The sequence below is a fragment of the Frieseomelitta varia genome, unplaced genomic scaffold (genome assembly GCF_011392965.1).
Source record: "Frieseomelitta varia isolate USP_RPSP 00005682 unplaced genomic scaffold, Fvar_1.2 scaffold_862, whole genome shotgun sequence".
NCBI lineage: Eukaryota > Metazoa > Arthropoda > Insecta > Hymenoptera > Apidae > Frieseomelitta > Frieseomelitta varia.
The window spans coordinates 156,870-184,069 of NW_025110659.1; the positions used below are offsets into that span (position 1 = coordinate 156,870).

At 26.6% G+C, this 27,200-nt stretch overlaps 1 protein-coding gene across 2 annotated transcripts; it reads right to left on the minus strand.

Annotated features, from left to right (window-relative positions):
* Positions 1-1,978: 1,978 nt before the first annotated feature.
* Positions 1,979-27,200, minus strand: LOC122536664. 2 transcript variants are annotated; one of them, XM_043669176.1, is made up of 4 exons: positions 26,764-27,200; positions 11,905-12,007; positions 7,300-7,584; positions 1,979-3,096 (listed from the first exon to the last, which is right to left on the minus strand). In XM_043669176.1, the coding sequence occupies exons 1-4, from the start codon at positions 26,764-26,766 to the stop codon at positions 3,029-3,031; spliced, it is 459 nt and encodes a 152-aa protein (XP_043525111.1). In that variant the 5' UTR covers positions 26,767-27,200; the 3' UTR covers positions 1,979-3,028. The 2 variants fall into 2 exon arrangements, with proteins under 2 accessions (XP_043525111.1, XP_043525112.1); XM_043669177.1 differs by having other exon boundaries at positions 1,981-3,090; positions 26,764-27,186.

Here is a 27,200-nt window from a genome sequence, read left to right on the forward strand (position 1 = left end):
TTTAAAATTTCAATTTGGTTTTAGTTTGGAGCTACATTCGAGACTCTGATTAAAAAAGATACAAAAATCATAGAAACGGAAGTTTAATCACTTGTGTCAATTATTCATAGTCGTACGAGATTTGATCAGAAAGATCGTGCAATTTTCAATTTTTCTGTTCTAAAAACTTCAAAGTTGAAAAATTGTTGTCTTGGCGCACTTATCTTTGATCTACTCCACTCAGAACGTAAATTCAGATCTTAATAGTCAATAAAATTGATTAAAGTGTAATTTGGTGAATTTGATGACTTTTTTTTAAATTTTTAATATATATTAAATATATATTTAATTTTTAATATATACCAAGAAAATGAATAAATTAGTACCCGGTGTAAAATTTTATAGTAATTCAAAAAGTGACACAAAATTTGTACAACCATTGCACAATATTCTTATAAAAATTCAAATTCAATAAACAACTATTTGTATTTATGACAATTTCAGAAATAAATGATACTTAGATCACATTTTTATAAATTAAGGGAATTAGTCCTGAATTTGCAAAATATTTTTGATTTGATGCAAAAGATATAATTTTTCATTTTAATCTGTTATATATTTCTCAACTTTGTTAATAATTTTTGTATATAATAATTAAAACGAAACACCCTATATTTATACCAATAATCACATCGTTCACACTTTTATCATTCACAATTTTAATTTTTATAAAATTTTAGAAAAATAATTTAAATTTGAATAGCCAATTCTGTTTATAGTATTTCTGAATGCATTCGAAGCATATCTAGAGTATATATGTTAAAGTGTATTTAAAATAATTTCGTTGCAATGATTAAAAAGTACTAGAAAAAATTTTTAGACATTTGAATAAAGCATACGTGTTTGCAAAATTATGAAAATATTAAGAAAATATTTTTCATTGCAAATTTTCATTATCACAAATCTTCATTATTATACAGGGTGTTCCCTTTTCTCATCCATTTTAATATCTTCGTTATTTCTGCTGATACGAAAAAATATACATACATACATACATACAGAACAAATGGTGGGTTATGTGATTTAAAATTTTTTCGAGTTTTCAAGATCGAGTTGATATTTTTTCAATGAGACTACGTATTTTTCTTTGTGTACATTTGCATATTATATGTATTTTTTATACAAACAATTCGTTCAGAATAATTATGATAATTATGTCATAGAGAATATAATTATTTATGATTTTATATATATATATATAAATATAATTAATTATAATTACATTCAGGGAAAATTCGTCAAAAAATAAGAATTTAATATCTACGAAAGACAAAATAATAGTGTTCGTATCTTCCTTGTATTTTACAGCTCAATAAAATTAAAATATTTTCTAATCAGTAATCACTTTCAGACACAGCTACATGATATGCTTTTTTGGGGAATAAAAAAAAAACACATTGATTAATGTATTAAAAAATATATAGTAATCCTATTTTTAAAAAATGGCATTGGTGCTGAAAACTTAAAAAAGAAAAACCCTGAGAGGAAAAATTATGGTTTAAAATATTTGTCATTCTTAAACAAATACGTAACTTTGTTACATATATATTTTGTATCAATAAAAATAACGAAGACAATAACATGTGAATAAGACAACAAGGAATACCCTGTACAAAATGACTTCTGGTCATAAATAAAAATATATCTCTGCACGTACTCGTCAATAGGCCAACATTGTAATGAATATTTATACAAAATCCATATCCCATATAAAACTTTAAATGGTATGATATTTACGAGTACTGAGATATTAATTTTATAGAAATTATATTGGATTCTTCATAAAATTCGTAGCAAATATACAATAATTGATACTATGTTTAATAAGGCATTTAATGAAAACGAAAAATATCATTTGTTATGAACTCTATTATCATGAATTGAAATGAGAATGAATGAAAGAGAGAAATAAATAAATAGATAGATAGAGAGAGAGAGAGAAATATTTATTGTTATTTATTTATAGATATTAATAACATAATATATATAATATTAATAATAAATAATTTAGTCTACAATTCACATTACGAGACATGTTATTCTATAGTTATCTACGAGAATTTTGCTACGAACTTCTTGAACAACCCAGTTACATCAAACTGTATTCAATAACTGTGAGAAATAAAATATAACATTATCAAATAATTTTCAATATCCTTCTAATCATACTTTTCAATGATATATAAATACAAAGACATATTAAAAAAAAAAAAAGACATCAGCAGAGACAAAGCAAAAAATAAATCAGAATTCTCAACCAAGAATTTGTTTCAATGAGAAAGAAAAAAAGATAATATCGAGAACTTATGCAAAAAGATTTCACAGGTAAACGAGTACTCCTAAACGCAATGCGTACTCGTTATCTTTTTAAGAGTCATACTTATCTCTATTAATCGTATTCACAGTTCATAGGATGTCCATCAGCTTACACACGTATACAAACACGCTGCAATCTAATCTGTATACAACATTCATGACGTCGGCATGAGAGATTCATTCCGTGAGACAGCCAAATGTATTCTCATCCTGCGGAACTCGAGCAATCGACACGTACTTAACGACGTGTTGCAAAAGTTGCTAAATTGTCTTCGATAGTACTGCTTTAATATCAAACTTGATACTATTGAGCGCGTTTCAATGCATATTGTATTTACGTTTCTGTTCGTGACTAACTACGAGCTGCGATAACTCATTTTCTATAACGTACTCGATACACGTGTCAAAGCATGCTTGACAGCTTACACTGGCGCGCTTGTGTAGCCGAATGTCAGGGAGCGACCACACTGCGCATGCGCCAACATGGCGTAATAAGTGACGCGCGCAAAGTTTGAAACCTAAATGACAGCTCCGATGATGCACGTGTTTCAGTAACTTCTTTTTCGCACGGAACTTCGAACGAGGCTTTTTTTTTTGTTGCTGTTGCGTTCTACATCAATGGTATGTTCCGTCGATGTTGCGACTGATTCATAAAAAGGAAATCAGGGATATGTCAACCCTGTTGTTTCGAGGTGCCCGGCGAACTCGGCTCTTGCCCGCCATTGCTCGATTGACCTGCAATTAATTCGTGAAAGTACGATCATTAATAGAATAATAATACGAATATTAAATAAGTACAAGATTAATCGTTGATAGAGTTTAATGGAATAAATAGAATTAATCGTGGTTAGACCACTATTGATTTTAATAGGATTTTGTTTAGAGAAAGTTACAATCATATTTTTTCAAATCATAAAAATGTAAAATGACAAAACTTTACGTTGAAATAATTACTAGCTAAAAATAGAGAATGATCATCTTCTGCTGGAATGCAATAAAGAATATCCCCACTCTTGCTACTTCCATTATATCTTCATATTAGTGTAACTTCAATAATGCGAGTAATGTCTCACGCATAACAAGTGAGCGAGGAATAGAGCTAAATCTGAATATTAAAAATATTTAAATATGCCTTAAAACGTCCTTTAGTCTAAAATTCTCTGGGCAAATAACTATAAAAAAATTTCAATTGATCATTGTTTAATAAAAAAAAAAGAAAGAATGAGAAATTTTGATTAATAATGAATTCGATAACCAAAAGATTAACGAACTGTAAATTAAACATTCAGAGTAACGATAAATTTCTAGTTTAGCTGCTTTTCTGAATTTTGGCAATTTCACTATTTAGTATACTATTTCTTTAATAGTGACTTTATCAATCGAAGATCGAAAAAAATCTTTTTACTTTTTTAAAAAGAAACGTCATATTAGAAAAATTATAAATCAGCAAGAATAATTAATTTACCAGAATAATTAACATGTGAAATGTAGAAAGTCTCACGAAGAAATAAAAATTTAAATTGTATCGTTAGATGTACGAAATTTTAATGTGCAATTTGCAATACAAATTTTGTCATTTCCTTTTCGTGTTATCGAAGTTTTATTTGTTCCTCAAGCTCGTTTTGTGAAATTCGAAAGAACTGGAAGATTCTTGTAAGATAGATGATTAATAATAAAATGAGTTGCTTCGTTCGTTGCAATCTCTTTATTAACAATAATAAATCATTAATATCTAATTTAGTCTATTTGATTATTTTTTATTCTTTCTAATTATTATCTTTTAAAAATTATTATTCTCTTTAAAATTTTAATTAAATATTATCTTTTTAAAATTTTAATATACAATAGACATTTTATTTATTGCACAAACTGGTAACAAAATCTTACAAATCAATCAAATGAATTATCTCTCAAAATGTTATTTTGCTTTTATCACAATGGAAATATTTTTGCTCTTTCATTATCTTTTTAAAGATTCGATTTGATCGATGAAATTGTCCAATTCAAAAGTATATATTATAATTAGATAATTAAAATAAAATAATATATATATTTATAAAATTATACAATATAATATAATATATAAAATAATAATCTTGTAATAACATAATATATATGAATAAAATAGATTATAAAAGAGTCATGAAATAAATTTCTATTACATAGTAATAAATTACATAAAATAATAATAGATATATGCATAATATATGATAATAAATAAAATAAAATATAATTAAATAATTAGATTATCTTTACTTAAGATATAATCATTATTATCATTAATATTTTATATATTTCAATTATATAATAGATTATATATTTAATATTTCATTATATCATATTCAATATTATTATTAAAATTAGATTTGGCACATGAATATAAAGAGACAATCAATACATATATCACACAAACTATAATGTTATTATTAATTTGATCTCAATTAATATCAAACACCTTAGTTCAACAATTAAATAACTGTCTACTGTATATATTATTGAAATATACAGTAACTTTAATAAGTCACATCTTTTTTTAGTTGAAACTAGAAAAATGTTACATTCATATCGACAATTATATTTCTCTTGCACCTGCATATTGTAGTTTCATTATTTTTTAAAATAGTAAGATGATCTTTTTTAAAATATAGTAAAATGATAAATGTACGTGTCTTTCACGTTTCTAAAATAATTAAATAATACATTACGATTCTATGTGTGTCGAGATTTAAAAGATTTAACAATTTGCCATCTTCCAACGTCAATATATCTTCAAATCTTTTCATCAAAAAATTATTGTTATACAATTCAAAGGTAGTGCATGTATTCAAAAGTAGTTGAATACACTGAACCTGACAAATCATGTTTTTTACATGACAGCGTAGGACGAAAGCGAAGATAAGCTACACTACACTATGCAATTCGCCGAAGAAAAGCTTATAATACGCATATGAAAATTTTGAAATCCCACTGTGTCCATTGATAGTTTGAAAGAAGACGTAGCGCGTATGTTCTCTAATCTGAATTCAAAGAAAGAGAATTTGAATTTGAAGAATTGGTAGAATCAACAATATATTCTTTCGCTCCCTCCCACCCCCCCCCCCTTTCTAGCGAAAGAATATAGATAAAGAGAATATCGGTTTTCAGAATCGATTCATACGAAACGAAGAGAAAAAGAAAGTAGAGTTCTTCATGAATTTACCGATGTAAAAGTAAATTCAATATGTACTATTTCAGAATGTTAAGAAATCAATTTTGTCAAGGAATACAAATGTGGTATTAGACAGTGGTATTATACAATAAGTAATATTTAAATATAATATAATATATTTAAAAAAATGATGAATCGGATAATACGTTATATAATATTAATTATACTAATGTATTGTATTATAATTCATTTGAGAACATTTCAATACATTTCAAAATGTGTCCAAATCTGACAGAAGATTAGGGTTGTGAAAAGAAGCTTAACAATTTTATGCATAGCTTGACTTTACTTTTCAATGGATTTTCGGCTTTCGTCCTACGACGTTATGTGAAAAACATGATTTTTCATCAAATTCAATTTATTCTGACATTTTTACTTATACAACAATACTTTTTTGAGAAAGATTCAGACATATGTATATTGAAGCTCGGAGGTAACATGTTGAATACCTTCGTACAGAGAAAATTAAAGAACAGGGGATATTTTTTAAATAACATTGAATAATAATCTTTTTTAATAACTCATGTTGTTCTACGATTTTTCCAAATAGTTACATATGTATTAGATCTTATTACGTTAATTTCATTAATCTATTATTAATTATTATTAATTTATTGTATTTATTATTTTATTAATGATATATAACATATAATATTATTGAATTTGTTATATATATTACATATTTATTATATTAATAAAATCGTAGGATTCCTTCAGCAATTGGTTAATAACCAATAAACTAATACCGAATTTATTTGAATATTATTTACAACATTTGTTGTGAAAGAAATGCGACCTTCGTTTAAAAAGACAAAGGTGTGTATTTATATTTCTAAATTTGCTATCAAATTACATTCTCTTAATAATAAATAGACTGCGGAGTCTATTTATGCATTTATAGAAAATCTGCAAGTGTAAAATTGCATGAGATAGACGTAAGATGAAAAGATATATAAAATATCTAAATATCCAATAGTGCTTTATATAATATTTACAATTGTCTTTCGAGTATCTATATTTTTAATTTTATTCTAAAACAATATGAATCTGCATAAAAATTTGCCGTCTTAAATCATTTATATATGCCAAATAACACAAAAATAGTTTTTATATATATTATATAGAATCGATGCCTGATTGTTTATCGATGCTTGAAGATTGAAAGTCTTCTTTCTAAAGCCACTTATCAAATTTTTTTGTACATTTATATTATTTAATTTATATTATTTTGTAATTATTTTTTGATGACATACGCTTATTCGAATTAACTTATTAATTAATTAATGACATATTTATACACAGTATTTAAAGATGTTTGAAAGTATTGAAATACTTTTTCGTGAGTCTGTATTATTACAATATAATACTAGAGTCTATTATCGCTTTTGCACGTGTACTAAAGCAACATATGTACACGGAATCCATGTATTCTCGAATTGAATATCCGTGTTTTTAATACACATGCAATTATGTAGTTTATCCCCCGTGTACACGGACTTAGTTATCCATATATTTTTATACAAGGATAATCCGATTAGTTCGAATTCAGGTTACATGTCTACCGAAATTTTAGAGAATCAAATTTTACAAAATTTCGGAAATTCGAAAAAATAAAGTTTTTTTAAGAATTTTTTTTATTAAAATACACAGAACATCCGTACAAATTGAAATGCAGGGGTGCATGTTGCTACATTTACGAAATAGGGATTACTCTAGTTACTACTCATATGGCTAACCTGTCTCCATCGAAAGCTTTTCGAAACGATCCGGCAAATCCAGCATTCCAGTTTTAGCGTGGCAGCCCAAGATTTGCGTCAAAGCGTTCCTTCTTCCGGTTCTCCCGGTCGAAAGGAACTCTTTTGCCCTGTCGTCGCCCTCGTACGAACCTGGGGCCCGTGCACCACGCACGTACGTCCCTGAGCCATTTTCTGTTGCTCCGGGATCCTTCGTGTCAGGTCCATTGCCGATCTCATCGGGACTGATTGGTTCCGACCGTCCCGGTGTTAGCATCTTTTTCAACGCTGCACAACAGATCAAATTGTTTCAATTATATACAAATAATTTATAAATTTATACGGAATTTATAATCCTACATAAATAAATTTATTTATATAAAATATAAATATAAATATAAATATTTATATAAAATTTATAACTCTATATAAATGAATTTATATATATATAGAATATAAATATAAATACATTTATACAGAATTTATAACTCTATATAAATATTAAGTTTCTTTACATCGATAAAGTTAAAGTTATGAAAGTTTAGCTGGAATAAAATTTGCTTTGCTAAAAGAGGGTTTACTAACAATATTACACCAAGTTAATCGTATCTCTTTTCTCTTTCATCGAAGAAATCAGTTTTATACTGCAGTAATATTTCTGTAGATAATAAATTTAATCTGCTACAATTCTACAAATGATCTTATATTATTTTTTTATTTTTTCTACAAATGATTTTATATTATTATTATTATACTATGTTTATATTTTTCTATAACATTTAATTTAATTATAGAATAAAAATTTTCTTTTAGTCTTAAATGCAATGGAAAAAAAAAAAAGAAATATTCCGCAGTCAGAAGATATAAAAATCCATTTACTAGAATCAACTGAAATTTATTAAAATTAAATGTACACGTAAAATAAATAGAAATTGTGTTTTTTTTTCTCATACACAAAACATAAGACGAAGATATTACATCCAAAAATTATATAAAGAGCACAAATTTGAAAGATGTAATGTCTTACTAGACGTGTCATGTTGCATTTTATAATTCGATAGCAAACAGTACCAGCATGCGTGCAATCTTTACCCAGGAGAATGCAGGGTGAAGCACGTAGGTGGAATTACTTTAATACCTTAATAAATAATACTGTCATATATACTGTCATAGATAATTGAATCAGATGGATTTACGCAGTGGCTCACGAAAATGTTTGAACCATAAAAAAATAATACAGGATGATTTACGTGACTCGTACACCTGAAATAACTTTTAAATTATGCGTCGAATGAAAAAATTGCTTCATACAAAAGTTGTATGGTTTTACAGGAGGTAAAATATGACGTATCAATTTTCTATGTCATTTTTATTTTTTTAAATTGCATCATATATTTTTTTCATCCTCGAGACAAATTATCATAAAATATCCCCTTAATTATTAGGTTTAGAAAGAATGTGGTTCAATACTTTTTTACTTGGAATTTAATATTCTTTCGATTTATGATGAAAAAAATATATGGTCCGATTAAAGAAAATAAAAATGACCTTGAAAATTTCGAAACCCTTCGACACACACAAAATATCGATACGCTATATTTTTTGCCTTTTTCAAAACCATACAACTGTTTTATTAAAAATTATTCATTAGACGCATAATTTATAAGTTATTTCAGGTGCGCGAGTTACGTATCACCCTGTATACATTGTGTGTACAACACATGTATGATAATTTAAAATTTCACCAGCACCGTTATGAAATAGAATTATCACGAATGTTTTCATCAAATTTTGAACCATTTTGAAATCTCATTGTCACTGCAACACAGGATTATATTGTTAAAATTATTAACTAATCTGAAAATATACATATATAGAAGTTGCAAAATATTTCTTACAAATATACAGGATGTATACGAGTTTTCAAACACTTCTGATATAATGTAATCAAAAAATGTTTCAGACAAAAATTAACCAGTCTTGCATCAATTATAAATTAGCAATAGTAAAAGTTGTTAAAAAAAATCCTTCTTCATATAAGATAAAAAAATTAAAAAACCATTTAACTTTTTTTCAAGAAGTATTATATATTAGAAGTATAGTAGAAGTATTATATGTTTTTGACTTGGTATAGTTGTAAAAGATGGACAAATTCGAAGAGGTGCAATACTATGACCTTCGAATGACCTTCAGAAATTTGGATTCGATTCAACAATATTTGAGAAATGATATAACGTTCAAAAAATAGTAGTTCAACCAAGGAAAGTTTCGCCGTATATAAAATTATTTGAAAATTTGTTTTCCTCCTCCAAAAGTCATTTCATTTTATCTAATAAAAATACTATAGTTAATACGCTGGATATAAATAAGTATAACTAAATATAAATAAATATAAATAAATATAAATAAATATAACAAAGAAATAAATAAAATACATGCAATTTTACAATATCACACACGTATAATTAATGCAATGTTTCTTCTGAAACGCAAACTCCGTGCAATGAAAATTTCCGAGAACGCATTTCAGAAACGTGCGAATCTCCTCGAGTCCAGAACTCTCGATAACAGAATTATTGAATAACAGCGCAACAGAGATACCAATTTGACTAAGAAGAATAAAGTTGAGGAGGGTAGTCGCATTTTCTATATTGCTGCTGTATTTAATCCGACTTTAATCTAGTTTAAAGCAGTTCGAGGAAGGAAAGGACCTCGATGTCGACAGAACGCGATTGCTGAGGATATGTTTCCTCTCGGATTGTCAAACACGTTGTTTCCCTTCTTTTCTTCTCAACATTACATACGTTTGTTTCTTCCATTGGGTGTAAAAAGTATTCATACAGTGACTAATCACGACTAAAATGCTGAATATTATAATATTTATTAGACAATATTTTTTAAACAAACGTGGCACATCTATTCTCCAAAGTCTGTAGAACAACAATATCAAATAAACAAAAAAAAAATATTCATATTGTTTATATAAAATATCAAACTAATGATGTCAACATTATATATTATATGAGATCAATGAATCCAATCGTAGAAAGTTCGTGTTCAGAAGCTTTGTAAATTAACTTCCTGCTCATTAAGCAGAAAGCATTTCTCTTGTTAAAAATAAACGCCAAATGTTTCATCTTATCTTTGAATTTTTATATTCGACAATTTGCAACGTTGATCGATCGCGTTGAACGTGTTGACTAACAAATATGTTTGTTAACGTTATTTGCGACGTTTTAATTTGACGTAGAATGTTGAGAATCGAGAAATGCAATATCATGGATATTAATGCACGTATTATGTAAAAATGTATAAAATATTCAAAAAAGGAATATCAATTATAATTCAATGCAGAGTAAATAATTGGCCATTTAGATTCCATTTCTTTAATTACATTCATCAAATCATGCAAATGCACAGTCTACTGATCGGTTATTAAAATATAATTTAATCGATGTGAGAGATCAATCAATTCAATCGCAGAAAGATCAGAAACTTTTTCAAAGAGTTTGTCCGATTATAAAATATTTGGAAAATTTTTAGTCAAATAATTATATTCTAAAATTTTGCTTATTCATTAAATGAAGATTCCATCTGCGAGACAATTACAATTCTTTAATTTAGAGACAAAGATTGATGCATTCTTAGTGTTCATTCAAAAATTCATTTAAAGCAAATTTAACGAAATTTAATATTTGTACGAATTGAATATTTTGTTACATTAAAAATAAATTCTATAATGTGCTATATAATATAGTTCTGGTTTACACTTCACAATCAAGTTTATTACACGAAGCAAATTTAATAAATAATACAGAACTACAGAAAGAAGAGCATAACTGTACTGATGATAATGGAAAATCATCGATAATTTAATTTGATTAGAAATTTAATTTAATTTTTACTTTTTAATTCCAATTTTTTTAATCTGAAACTCTGAAATTTCGATGTTATAACGAGAGAAGGCTATAGATATTTTTATAAATAGAAATAAAAATTAAAATTGATATAGTAGAGTCTCCAATATTTAAATATATACTCTAGTACTTAAACATTCTACTATGAATTTTCTTTAATATTACATTAGTATTTTATTATTATTTATATAATATTATATTAATATTAATTATATTTTAAATATAATATAATATCAATAAAATATAAATTATCAATAATAAATTCTATTATTACATGTAAGTATTTTTTATACTTGCAAAAGAATCTTTCTAGTTCTTTTTTTTTGATAAATGTCTAGAAAAGTCACGGATTTAAATATATTGTATATATTACACATCTAACCCAATATTACACTTGGATTCTATAAAATATTGTTATTAAATCTTATTTTTTTTATTATTATTCATAACTTATATCTTACATCATTTATTTTATTATTTGTATCTTGTATTTTCATTATTAATAAATTCACATAAATAAATTAATATTGTTTTGAACTAAACAAATGAAATAACGTGGTTAATAAGTTTAGATTGTAAATGAAACAAAAACACCAAGGTTAATAGGAATGTTAGTGTATTTACTTTTGTTAGTACTTTTGTTAGGATCAAGTAGAAAATTTAATTCGAACATCTTGAGCAAAAAAAATACCTTTTGCACGTAAGAGACGTTTTCTTTGGCAGCCTTTGAACGTGGAGTAACCGAAAACGGCAAGGTAATTTCTCCCTGCCGCCGACACTTTGCGCAGCTTCACCTAATCAAGTATTTTTCAGAATTACAACCTATTGTTTACGATGACAAATCATATTAATCCGAAATAAAACAAAGAAATGAAATGTAAATTATAAAGTAAAATAAAAAATAATTAAACATACAAAAAGAATATATAGTTAGAAAATAAAATTATATGATTATACACAATAAATAAAATAATATAATAAAAGAAAAAATAAAAAGATGATTTGAAAATTTCGAAGCCTCTCAACAAACACTGAAAAATTGATGACGCCATATTTTGCCTGTCTTGAAACCATACAACAACTTTTCGATTAAACGATTTTTCATTATGATGCACAATTTAAAAGTAATTTCAGGCGTGTATTTGTGCACCAAGAAAAGATACTTGGTCATAAACAAATACCAATCGCATTTCTTTTAAAATGTTGCAATGAACATCCCCTTTTATTAGCCAAACACGTTTATGAAAGCTAAAGTTTTTGACGGTACAAAGCACGGTACAAAGGGTTGTTTATTTCACATGCAAGCTAAACTGGAAAATGTAAAAATTCTGCTATATTTTTTTTTTTTTCAATCAAAAAACTTTCGCTAGAATGTGTACAGAATTTTCAATGTCTGCCTCCCTAACAATATATGATACTAAAGTGTTTTAAACAAACGTCAAAATTGAAATCGCAAATGCGTCACGTGTCGGCTGCTAACCACTATTTTACAAGTGACGCACAATCCCGGTGTTTGTACAATGTTATGTATATGGAAACCGTGTTATCAGAATACCCTGTTACAGGATTGTCATAATCTTTGCACCGTGTCATATGAAAACCATGTTTTCGTGTTATAAAAAAAGTTTGACTGTATCGCGCAATTCTTTTTTTTTTTTTTTTTTCTATTCGAAAATTCGCCGAATCTGGACCAATGTTCGCTCGCGGAACTGTGTGTCCACTTGACACAGTTGATCCGGTTCGAAGGACCGATGTTCACGCGCAGCTGATTTATTACGATTCGCAAAACGAAACGGACGAAAACCGTGTTTTTATTACAGTATATAAAATATACAGGGTATCCATAAAGACACTTTACAATTTCAAAAATTTATTACAAAGGCAAATGAAAAAGGTTCTTTTGAAAAATAGCGAAAAAAACTTTCTCAATCATTCAACACTGCGGACGCGTGCGTCCTAACAGCGACTTTATGGTTCTGGACGCGTAGATGTCTATTTCACGTAATTTTCGCATTACTATAATTCACTAACATTCGATTTATCATAGTTGTAGCATCAGTGTGAATCCAAATAATCAAATGATAAAACTAACCATTGATATTATTCGAAATATAAATATTACGTAGTAGAAACATCCACGCGTCCAGAACCATAAAGTCGCTGTTAGGACGCGTGTTGAATGATGAAGAAACTTTTTTTTGCCATTTTTCAAAAGAACTATTAGGTTGCGACCTATGGTTCCTTGGGAAAATTTTATCCTCGTGACAAGTAGAATACAAAGCAAAAAAAATTTTTGTCCTTGAAATTCAATTTTGCGGTAAGTTCTTTACATGTATTTCCATCAAATCGAAGATGTAGAATTCACCTATGATAATTACGGGCAAACTATTTCAAGGAAATAAAAATTAAATAGGAATTTGTTTCATGTATTAAATATTAAATAGTATTCCGTAGTGTTTGGAATCTCGATTTTTCCAAAAATGCATAAACATCCGCAATTTGTATGTTAAGAATGGTTATTCGTTATACAAATACGCAATTTTCGCAACAGTTATACAAATATACGTACACATGTCTGCAGCAGAGACGTCTTATAATTTCAAACTTCACCGTAACGACGTAACCATAATAGACGTGTCCCTCTACAATGTTAATGAAGTTCGAGAAAGTTCGTTATAACGCGTGTAATATATGTATGTATTTACAAAAGTTTCCTCTTTGGTAAAGTTGCCCCTATTCTCTATTATACGAACATTTGCTAATAATCTGACTTCGGATCATCATGCAAATTTGTATCATGCGTAACTCTAAAGAGGAAGGAATTCAAATAGAAATTTCTTCTGCTAAAAATTTCTACTAAAAATTACTATACTTCGAATATTTTTTATATATTTTTGTGTATTACTATTTCAGGCTAGAATCATAAAAATATTTCTGTTCAAATACATGGTAGAGCTGCAAAAAACATCCCCTCGTATGTCAATATCTATTTGATCCCCGAATTTTTATATTACTTTTTATACTACTTATCATTACAAATTTTTGCTGTATAATTCATTATTGGAAACTGCTACTATGTACATGATTTTTGTATATAATAAACTATTTATAAAAACAGACTTTGCTAATATAGCATTTGTTTTCATAAAGATATTGCCAAAAATTAGGTTTACTGATACTTTTTGTATATTATATATTACATAATTAATAATTATTAATTTATATTAAAATTACATAAATTTTATGATATAACAACCATACGCTTTTATTACCTTAACAACTATTTCTACTCATTTGTTATATTTATGACTTATGCGTAATATCAGCCATAAAAATGTTAATACGCGCTGTTATCCGTAACAATTTTCCTCTCTGCTTGCCACTTTACTATAATTCCGCGCTGAAAGCGGAATATTGGAAAAGATTGACTAAAAAGGAAACTCATTAATTTTTAAGCGCTTCCAAACGTGACTTGATTCGCAATTTTCGTACGTCACCCATGTGTTTTGAGATCTTTTATAAAACTGCTGTAATCAAGCTTCCAGCAGTAAATTTAATCCGACATGAAATAGGAAGAAAACGTAATTATAACTTTATGCGAACAACGTCTGTGACACTTTCATTCTTTGAGAAGTAATTTTCACAAAACCTGGCATGATGAATTTAAAATAAAATAAAATAAAAAAAAAAAAGGAAGAAAACAACATAGGAAAAACTGCATTTGAAACGTGATCTTGATGTTTTCAAAACATGATGTCTTTGATCTTATAGAAGTATTTTTCATGAAAATTTATCTCAAGGAAAGCGAACTCTGATTCTTTACTTCTGAATAAAGATGGGAAATTAGAAATTTGTTTGAAGACTATCCATCTGGTTTGTAAACTTTCTCGATTCATGAATTCAACATCTGTAAATCACTGATTTTTTTTTTTTTTTATTGTTTGCAAGATTCGAAGAAAAAGAAAGAATGAAACTTTATATGAGAAACTACAATTGTAACTTTTGTTCAAAGTAAAATGTAACTTGCGTTTAATTATTTTTTGGAATATATACTTTCATTTTTATAAGAAATGTTTGTAAGATATTGATTCGTGTCATCACGAATTCTTAAATTTGTAAAATAATAATTTTTAAAAAGAATATTTAATAAAACGTTAAAGAAACTTCTTATTAAAATTTAATTGAAATACGAAACAGTTGGCAACAACATGTTCCAATTAAACAAATATTATTACATACGACTGCAATATTCAGCTCAAATGAATTTTATTTACTTTTATATACTTTATAATATGTTTTTTTGTAATTTTTTAATATCTGGAGATCAATATTATACGTGTTTATTCTACTCAATTCGTATTTATTCGTATAATCAATTTACTCAATTTAATTCAATAAATTTTCACGAGAAAATTTTTGAAGGAACATAAAGGAGAAAATTAAAAATTAAATTAAATTAAATTAAATTTTTATAAAAAATTAAATTGAATCGTAAAATTTTATCTTCTACCAACAAATTTGCTCGTTTTATAATTCCAAGAAAATTTCAATCTTCTATATTTTGTTACCAAGTTACTATTTACGATATTAAAAAGCTGTCGATCATTTCAATCAAATTGCTAATAATGCAACAGTATGTATAATAACACTGAGAATTATCATAACAATATAATAACAAGTATAAATTATTACAATAATTAACACTTATTAATAAATATATAAAACAATAAATAATAAATAATTGTAAGTTACATTTAATACAATTATCTTAAAAGTTTTAATAATTGTAATAAATAAAATTTATCATGTAATAAATTTCTTGAGATCTAGGGCAATAAAATTAATTAAAACTGGAACGCAGATAATACAGTTTATCCATTCGAAAATTTACACAAATACAAAATTTGATTAATAATGACAAATAATTTTAAAGAATGCAGTTATGGAAAAAAGAAAAAAAGAAAGAAAATATTTGCGAAAGTAGTTGTTATCATCGAAGGACTTACGAGCCAATGAATATTTACGCTGAATAATAAGCAAAGAAAAGTTAGGTCAAGCATTCTTCTGCTTAAATAAAGCCAAACGTAGAATTTATAAATGAATTTAAGAATTGAAAACAATGTATGATAATGCATGAAACTATTCCATTTCTCATACAAGTTATAAATTTAATATTTATATCATTCTTTTCTGTTTCTAATTACGACGTAAAATATGATAATTTAAGATTTAAGCAAACTTCATTTCAAATGAAACTTAAATATAACTCACATGTAATACGATATAATAATAAATAAATAATATATTATACATTAAAAATATATCTTCTTGATTCTCAAATCGATCCTAAAGATTTTGATGAAAGAAAATAATTAAAGAAAAAAAAAAAGAAAAGTTTTATCCATTAAATTCATGTCTTTAGCAAACGTATTTAATATTACCTGCAAAGTTCGCCTAAAAAGAATTAAATGCAGACACCTGCATGAAAAATACAATATTTTTTTTATTTCGATTCAAACTCCCTCTCCCGGTTTTATTTGATATTTTTATAATAAAATGTTTTTCTCGAACCACGGGCTTTTATTTTTTCACTCGTTTTCTAGCTTATCCGTCTTTCTGCCGCCTACTCACCAAGCTTTGTAACTTCGTTTCATTTGCGCTTGTTTATTAACGATACATCTGCTCCAACTCGAAAACATTCAGCGCAATTCAGTTTATCATCAGATTCAATTTATTATCAAATTCGACATAAATATCACGCATAGTTAATGCAGTTGTTTATGATATATCGTTAAAATAAAGTACCTCGCGGTCACGAATGATTCTACGTAATTTCAAACTTTTGTATTATATTCGCTGCTCTTTATTTATCTTCCTTTCTGCATAATTTAAATTTGAACCTTATGAAATATCAATCTAACATTTTCTTAGTGAAAAAAAAAATATATACACTGTATTTTATACAATTAAAAAAATTAAAGTTGTTGAAGTCATAAACTCATCGTATATAAATAACATGAAATATTAAAGTTACATTAAAGTTATCGTATATAAATAATACATGATAAGAATGATACGACAATGTCTTGGTTAAGTTATAAGAATCACTTAAACTTATTTCATATTTCATAGCACGTTTCACTGATAATATATTTTTAGTTTTTCAAGGATGCAAATTATTGCATTTGGATAATATTAATTTATGTAACTAATAATTTATTATAATTATATAATTTATCTAGTATTATATAATATATCTAATATTAATATTATATAATTTATCCAATATTATATAATTTATTTAATAATTTTTTTATTATATTTACAATTTTTGTTATAATTATAATATAATAAAATATAATGTTATAACAACACTAAAAATAATAACAACAATAATAACACAAAAACGTGATAAATTGAATTTTGATCAAAAATATATTCAACATGTAAAACAGAAAAAAGTGCAGAGTTTTTTAAAAATCATTTTACACGCGTTTTATAATACTTTGCATCATTCGTGTAATATTTTACACCATGAATTACTTCGCATAGCAATCAAAAAAAATGAAGAATGTCAATTTCCACGTTTCACATTACATGACAGACCTTCATAATTATTGACCTACTCACAAACAGACATGGTTTTCGCAATGACTTTTTCACGCGACTATTTTATTCTAGGCCACAAAACCGTATTGAAAGCTTACGTTGGAAAAAAATGTTTGCCCGCGATATTTGTCCAATGAAAAGAGCACATTCTAATCGAATGTCGATTAACTCGTACACATAAGCATTAAATACGTGATGATGCAAGTGAATGGCAAAAACACGTGCAATAGAAATCAATTTTGAAAAAATAAAGTTACATGTGTATATTCACGTATGGTTATAATTTATAATTTACTATAAATTAAGTATAATTTAGTAGTAATTAAACTAATTAAAAATAATTAAACCAACTACAATTAAGTATAATTTATAAGTAAGTATAATTTACTATAAATCTACTATAAATGTGATCAAATATAATTTATTATAAATGTGATCTATGTGTCATATACCTGTGTTATAATTAATAATTAAAATTATTAATATAAATTATTAATCATTAATTTTTGTTTTATTATTTTATTAATTGTTATTAATTATTAATAGTTAAAATCATTAGAAATTAATAAACAACGTGTTAATTAGATTGCGAATTTCCATACATTTATAGGAAATTTGAAACTACAGAATTGTACAAAATGCACATATTCTAAGAACCTGAAATGTAAATGCAGTAAAATATAAAAAATATAATTTGCATAAATATCGCGGTTGGTAATTAATTCTTTGTAACAGAATATTATGAGGTGACTAAAGTCCAGTTTTAAATATTCATGAATATCGAACTTTATGTCACTACGCATTTAATTATTTCAAAAGATCTTTATCTTCGATCTTTTGTAAACTATATCCTATTATATTATATATATAATAAAATCTATATTAAATATTATATTATAATATAATAAAATCTATATTAAAAATTTATATCAATGAAAGATCTTCTACACTATTATACATTTATACGAAAGTATTGTTTGTTAGTTAAATACTTTCTATACTGCAACTGATTTAAATGACGATACTGTTCAGTTTCAGTCTGCATAATTTAATTTCATAACATGTTGATTTCATGATAATGAATATCGCTTTCAACCATTAATTTATTATGTCTCATGCTCGACGTTTCGCATGCGCAACATTGCACTTTTATAAGCTATTAATTAATTAAATAAGCTATATTATAGACCCAAATTTTTCCTAAAAAGAGATACGTTTCCATTGTTAATGAAATAATTAATAAAAAATAATCTACAGATTAACAAGAAATTCGAAGGATTCATTTACGTATTACTGATTTAACCAAATTGTTCGATGAAATAACTGTATTTGGAATATCTAGTTACCGATTTTTAATATTCAAAAAATGATAAAATATCATTAATATCTTTTTTATCAAAATGCATATATGGCTGAAAATATACAAAAATATTGAGAGTTCATTATAATATTTAATTTTCAAGCAATATTGTTTGATTATAGATGATTGTAATAATGTTTACTGAAATTTTGTATTTTATATTTAATTTTATTTACTAATTGAGATTAATAATTAAATTATATTGCATTAAAAATTCCAAAATTGAGGAATTTAATCCCAAATTATCATTGGCTCAATATTTAACGATAGCAATTCAGAGCTAACGATTAAAACAAATCAAAATAAAAATATGAACTTTTGCAAATATCCACAGTTTACTCAGAGTTGTAGATACTATGCATGATTTATTTTCATTTCAACTCTCTTTATGTACTCTCTTGTCTTTGTACTTTATAATATAAATTGAATTATAAAAATATAAATATTAATAAGTACAAATTGAAAGAAAATGAAGAAAAAAATTCAATTACTATAATAATAATATTAAATGATATTAATAATGTTAAATATAATATAACCACGCGTAAATATACAAATTAAATATAATACAATTAAAAATTCATTGATAATTCATAAATTTTGATATTAAGGTTTCAACTATTAATTCATATCAAAGAAGAATTCCCCAAAGAAAATGTCATTTATTTTTTTTTAAAAAGCTAGATATTAATGCTCAATCTCATTGTATATTCACTTCAACAGTATCAGAATTCAACTTACAACAAAGTCGACGTTTATCTCTTTTAGTCGAACTTCGTCAACCCTCTGAGACAAAAAGGTTTTGTTCAAAGACAGAACAGATAGAAGTGGGTTCGCTATTTTTAGCGGGTCAGGTGGTTCTTCACGCGGTACACATTTTTATCAAAAGACTGGAACAATGGCCACGTGTTTAGAAGGACTTGTTCTCCAGAATGCTTTCGATAAACAGTAACTTTAATGATAGACGTTAATTAGCTTCGAAGAACAAATCGAGCCAATATCTTACTAAATATTTGAATATCCAATTGAACAATCCGGTTAATTAATTAATATTTTTATTAATCATTAAATAATTAATATTTTTTAAATTATTAATTAACTGATAATTTTTAATTGAAAATTAATTCTAATGTAATGACTAGATCACGGATTTTTGTAAATTTGTAGAAAATTGAAACGTGCAAAAATTGAAAATCGCAGAAGATTGCAAAATTGCACAGTACGGAAGAGTATAAAATATCCAAAGCATAATATTTATCTCTTAAAATAATTTCTTATCTAGGTGATATTTTTTTATGTTCTCGAAATATGAATAGGTGATATAATTTTATATTCCCGAAAATATGAATTTGCATAAAAATCCGCGGTGTACTGATGACTTTGACATACATACAGTGAGTTTCACTTGAAAATCATACGTTAATTTAATATATAATGACATACTTTAATATAATTACTTGTACCTCATTTGTGTTCGGTACAAAACAGCGCAAAAAGAATCGTACGTGAAAAATTTTAAGGGGTTGTTGTAAAATTTTAAAACTACATGTACTACGATGTAAAAACATTTCAGAAAAAAAAATGAACAATGCATTGTAAAAATAAAGGTTTCACGCTTTGAAACGAGTCTTGATTGATTGTTGTACGACTTTTTTTTCAAGAAGTTGTAACAGTTTAAACATTGATAATTTTTGAATGTGAACGATTTTCAAGTGACAATCACTGTACGTTTGGAATGTTCATATTCCGAATAATTCCACTTATATATATATATATATATATATATATATATATATATATATATATATATATATATATATATATATATATATATATATAATTATATGATAATATATAATGTCTAGCATATATTACACCAGAAATTAAAGTTTAGCGGCCGTTATATATATATAAATTTTAATTTCTGGTATAATATACGCTATACAGAGTGATAAAGAGATATAAATGAGATATGAAAAAATATTAGAGGACGGAGATAAATGATTCAAGGTGGACTTCACGCATTCACGATCATACTTTTTGCACAAGTATCATAATGCATTTTAAATTATTTACTCCATTCCGTACTTATTGACGAAAATACATTTTCAATAGCGCGCGTTTCATAAAAGTTTCAATCCTTTTACCTTAAATCTTGGACTGTGAATTGATATTCTGTTCACAATTTTTCATTACGCTATGTGTATTGTTTCTCGCCCAATAACAATTACCTACGATGTACGAAAGGTTAAAGGTTAAGAACGCAAACTTCTAAAACAAACATTACGCGGATCTGTAAAGAGCATGAATTCCTTAACGCCAGAACTACGGACGACTAAACTGTAAAACTTATATCAGAGAAATTAAATTGCACGAAGCGGGAAAAAAGTTTTTAACCCATTAAGGACCAACGTTGCCTTTCACTCGCAATTCTTCTCAATGAATTTACGTTATTAAATTTTATTTTTTAATGTTTGAATCATCGACAGCAAATTACTAAGATTCGCTTAATATATTTTTTTTCGTTGCTATGATTCTACAATTTTATGAAACTTAGAGAAAGTGAATTATTTATAAGATTAACGAATTAATGCAATAAAAAATACAAGCTCTCGTCTAAATATTTGACGAAAAATTATACAGATTTCTGAAAGTACACAATATAAAATTTCTATCAGGAAAAGAAGATAATTACGAATTTTTTTGCTTTGGCAGTTCATGTATCGACAGCCCAAAACCTACATGTATTTTAGTCCTTGATAAATTTAAAACTGTGCTCATTTCTACCCAGTAATTTATTGCACTCTTACGAATGAAATACTGAAAAGCTTTCAATATTATATATTTCCAACAAAAGATACACGAAAGAAAAGGAGCATAAATCGATACTCAGTTTTATGTGAACTATGTTTGCGTTACAGGCAAACGTTATATTTCTCGATATAATCTAGGTGAAAAGTAGGTGAATATAAGATACATAATAATAGATAAGTCAATGAATAATGCATGGAAATAGATATTTAACTGCTGTACCAAATTTTACTAACACCGCAGTGTTATGAAAATTTTTATTAACACTGTAGTGAATAAGACTGCGGATTTTTATACAATTATAGGAAATGTTTAAATACAAACATGCACTTGTTGCTCGCTGATAAATAATTTTATAACTGATGAGGAATTAAATTCGAATTTCAAAAGGGCACAAGTAGAATGCAGAACAAAATTTACTATCTGAAGCAATCTTAAAAAGTGGAAGCGTAAAGTAACACGAGAAACTCACTTACAAATGTTTATTGCACGTTTACTTGCTTACGTGTATGTTTCATAAAAATGAAGAAATGCAAAAGTATGAAAATTAACGTCAAAACGAGAAACACGTACTCTTTGTAAGAAATAGTTCTACACGAAAAAATACAAAATCAATACATTGGTACATCACATGGAGTTCCAGTATTCAAATGGATCATACATATATGTATATCGAACTGCTCCCAAAAATATCTGGCACGTCATCTGCAAATCGAGTATTTAAATGGGACATACAAGTCTCGCGTAAAGGTTGAACAAAATTAAAATTGCTACCGTTTATGAAGAGCATAGTATATCGGATGTCCCAGATATTTCCTGCAAAACGAAATCAGCGTTTTCTATGAATAAAAGATACAAGAAAAACATACGTTTTATTACGAAAGTTATAACTCTTTATGTTTATAGAAAGTCTATAATGAAACTAGCATTTTCTATGAGAAAATATATATATATATATAAATATTGGATCGTGAATGTTTTATTAGAGAATTATAATTCTTTATATTTATAGAGAGTGTAATTAGAAAGTTACAACGAACATTATTTTATTATTTTGAAAGTTTTACGAGCTGGAGAATTTATTTTTAGTACTGCATAATATAATAAATACCTTTGATATTTTGTATTTTTATGTATTAAACGTATTTTTCAATTTTCTACAAACGCATGAAAATCTGCAGTCTAACTAAAAATAAAATACCGTGTTCGAAATTGAATTGTATATCTGAAACATTTAATTTAGTATTACGAATTTATTGAAGATTTTCACGATATATGTATTTTTTGCATTAAATGCTGGTGTATATTAATTGTTATCGACTAATTTACAAGTAAAAATGAAATAAAAATGAAATAAAAATGAAAAAAAGAAAAATGTCGATAAAAGATAATGAAAATCGAAAAGAAACAGTTTGGTGATTTGGTACTGATTTATGTTAATTCAATTTCATTTCAATATTGAAATGCACAAATTGAATTCGTTCAACAATTTTATTCTTGATACTCTTTGATTTCAGTAAATGTGTTACAAATTTTTTGCATTAATCTCTAATGAGTATACCTGTAGTGTAATTTTCCTTTTAACGTTTCATGCAAATAGAAATCCCTATTACTAATAATATTTCATTTATGTAGTAGGCGGTCACATTCGAGTGAATGGATTTAACAAGCAAAAGTTCGTTTAACCGGATACTGAGTAAAATTTAATTCAGATAAATGGAGTTTATATAAACTGAGTTTCACTGTACTTTTTTGAGGTATACTAACACATATGAATACGTTTAATTCCATTTTTAGTTGAAATATGATTTCAAAATACTCTTGGTTGAAATATGATGCACTAGTGTACATAAATGCTATTGAATGTGGGAAATCTTTTCGTTAACTTTAACACACGTATATTATTTATCTTAAGATGTTATCTATATTATTTGTTATAATCTGTATTTATTTTCTTTATTTTATATTTTGTTTGTATCTTTTGTATTTAACATTATATACATAATACAAATGTAAAATAAATATACCTTAACATTATATTATATTATATTTATTGTATTATAATATACATATATATATATATATATATATATATATATATTTATATATATAATGTAAATACAAAATAATGACTTTGACAATACCGAAGATAATGAAATTGTGATAAAACTATTATCACTTATTTTTTAAATACAATGTATCTTTTCTAATAAGCCAGTTTTTATGTAAATATTAAATGTATACATATATCTGTAACACGTATTCATTACAATCTCGACCTATATAATAATTTCCAATAATATAGGAAAATTCGATAGACTGAATCTACTTGTAATACAATTCAGTACAATATATTAATATTGACAATTTCTCTCGAAACGAAGGGCGAATATATTGTACAATATGAGCGACGAAAAAGAAGCAAGTTCACAAAAATTATATTTTTCCCTTTTTAAACTTTCTTTTGATCGTATGTATGTGCATACTGTAAAATATAAAATTGAATTGTGATTAGCGAGAGAAATATAATAATATTATTATTGCGAATTAATACAGAAAAAATAAATGTTAAATTCTCCTTTATCCATCACTGTAGGCATGTGTATCTATTAAATGTATGTAAAAATTTTTTCTGTCACATAAATTATGAGTCAACTTTATCTGTTACGTAATTATAAACAATTTCCTACACTATCTTGTTACAATTGAGTATCATTTCATATTAGTTTGTGCGTCCTTATTACACATGTGTTGTTAAATATGACAGAAGCAATATATTAAGAGATAATATAATTATATTATATAATATTAATATAATATTAAATATTATTATTATATAACAATAATATAATAATAATATTAATATTAAAAGATAATATAATTATATTATATAAGAATAGATAATTGAAAATATTTCACGGCGATTCATGAAAAATATATGTTCGTAAATTCTATACTTATTTTTAGATTTTTCTTAAATTTTACCAATATAATCTTAAGCATCTTTCATTACAATATTAATGAAATTTTAAAATATTTTATATATGTAGATATATAAAAATTTCTGATAAGTGTTCGATTACATTCAAGCGTATCGATATATATATATATATATATAATTGAAAGGAAGTATTCCTAGCAACAAATATTAATTCTTTCAATGAATATATATGTTTAATAAGAATATGCACATATGACGTGTATAAAATTATAACAAACATCTGATACGAATATTTTCAAAAAATGGAAAAAGAAGCCCATCGAAAGCTTCGTTTAAAATGTTATATAGCGATTTTCTCACTCTCATTATTAACAATTTTCTTGTATTTTTTAAATATTTATTTATTCTCCATGTAACATTTCGATTAAATCTTCTGACGAAAATAGATGATCTAGTGATACAAATATATGCTAACAAAGTTTAAAAACAAATATACTTATCAAATTTGCGAAATGTACTGACTGACAATTTCTATAAAAGAAAAAAGTTCTACTACTTACATTTCATATAAAATAAAATTAAAAGATACTTGTATATTTGAATAAATATTTCAAAAATGATTAACATTTATTTCTATATTACAATTTCTATATTAATATATTATACTTTATTATGTAAGTATATTATGTCTGCTTTATTATTATTGTATTGCTTTCATTTATCATTATTATTCTTATAATTTAATACATTTGTTTTTATCTCACGTTCTTTCACATATAAAACATATCAAATTTCTTTGTTAATAAACATTCACTTTTGAAAGAATGATCCACGACATGACTTCTTTTGTCATGATGTTTAATGATAAAGTCTCATGTATGAATTTAAAGTGAAATGCACAATGTATAATAAAAAAATCATTTTCAATAAATAACTTGTAATTTACAATACACCCTGTATACGTATATTGCGTGAAAAATGTCAAACAGCATTGCACTGTAATTGCACAAGTAATTAAAAACAAATAAAATATCGTACGACTTCGTGAAAGTATGAAACGTTTATATCGCTATGGAAAATGTTCGCAGAACGTTCAAACAACATTATCTGAAAAAAGATCTGAGTTTAAACGAAACAAGATAATTATTTGAAACGACATAAATTTTGAACAAATTGAATTTTATTATAATTGTCGTTGAACTGTGTCTTTAAAAAAAAAAAAAGAAAACAAATTTTAATATATGTGTAGATAGAATTATTTGAAATGATTTAATACTAGGATACGACATCGATGTATTACTTATTAACGATACTATTTCTCGAATCCGCGGTCTTACTCATACAATAACCCTGAAAAGGTAATGATCGATTCGTACGTATGCCTCGTACATAGTTACGACAAAATATGTATATCTTACGTCAGTACCACGTGTTTCGACGTAGAATTTGTCTGCGATACAAAAGGATACCCAGGTTTACAGTTTCGTAATCAACGAACCGATAGAACTGCTACATTTTAAAAAGTTCTATCCGAATCTGTAAACGCAATTTGTCACGGACAACGCGTCCAAGGTAACATGCGTAAATGATAGCAAGCAATAACTGAAGTAGTACTTGTAATATAAAGACAGATAAAGACGGATGATCGAATGAGGCAAGGGGAACGCAACGATGTGTACAAATAGTAGAGAACAATGATCGGGAACATGTCACTGGAGGAATGAAAGTGCTCGAAGTGTGTACGTACGTATGTACATACATCGCACGCGAGAAACAGCGACAAAGAAAGATCATGACGCGACGCGTGACGTAGCAATTCACGAACTCACCATCGAGATGTTGATAGCCGTTCCTCTTCCGTGTGCGTAGCTCGGTGTCGCTGGTCACTGGATTTTACTACACACGCGTCTGCAGTCGGAGCTTCACTGTCAGCGTGGGTGCTATAACGCAGTGTGCACGCCGGTTGTAAACCAGTCGCCTGGCGAATCGATACTGCGCGAATCAAAAGCACGAACGGTCGTTTCTCTTGTGAGAAAAAAAAAAGCCGTACGATGCACGAAACAACGAGGAAATTGCGTGGAGAAGGACGACGGACAAGATGTCGCCCTGGGAAATTTGCCAAACAGTTTTCGTCTGTGTGTGTACACTTATTACGCGCACGACGTACGCGTCATCGAAACGAGCCGGACGACAACGACCGTCAGTCCGCTACTTACCGGCCAATCGCAGTAACGCAGTACCAAACGTGCGAGAGAGAAAGAGAGAG

Excerpts from the sequence above, each read along its gene's own strand:
- LOC122536664 (XM_043669176.1), bottom strand. Across the intron at positions 7,585-11,904 it reads ACGTCTCTTACGTGCAAAAG|CGTTGAAAAAGATGCTAACA; the intron begins GTATTTTTTTTG and ends TCTGTTGTGCAG. Across the intron at positions 3,097-7,299 it reads AAAGCTTTCGATGGAGACAG|TTGCAGGTCAATCGAGCAAT; the intron begins GTTAGCCATATG and ends TTCACGAATTAA.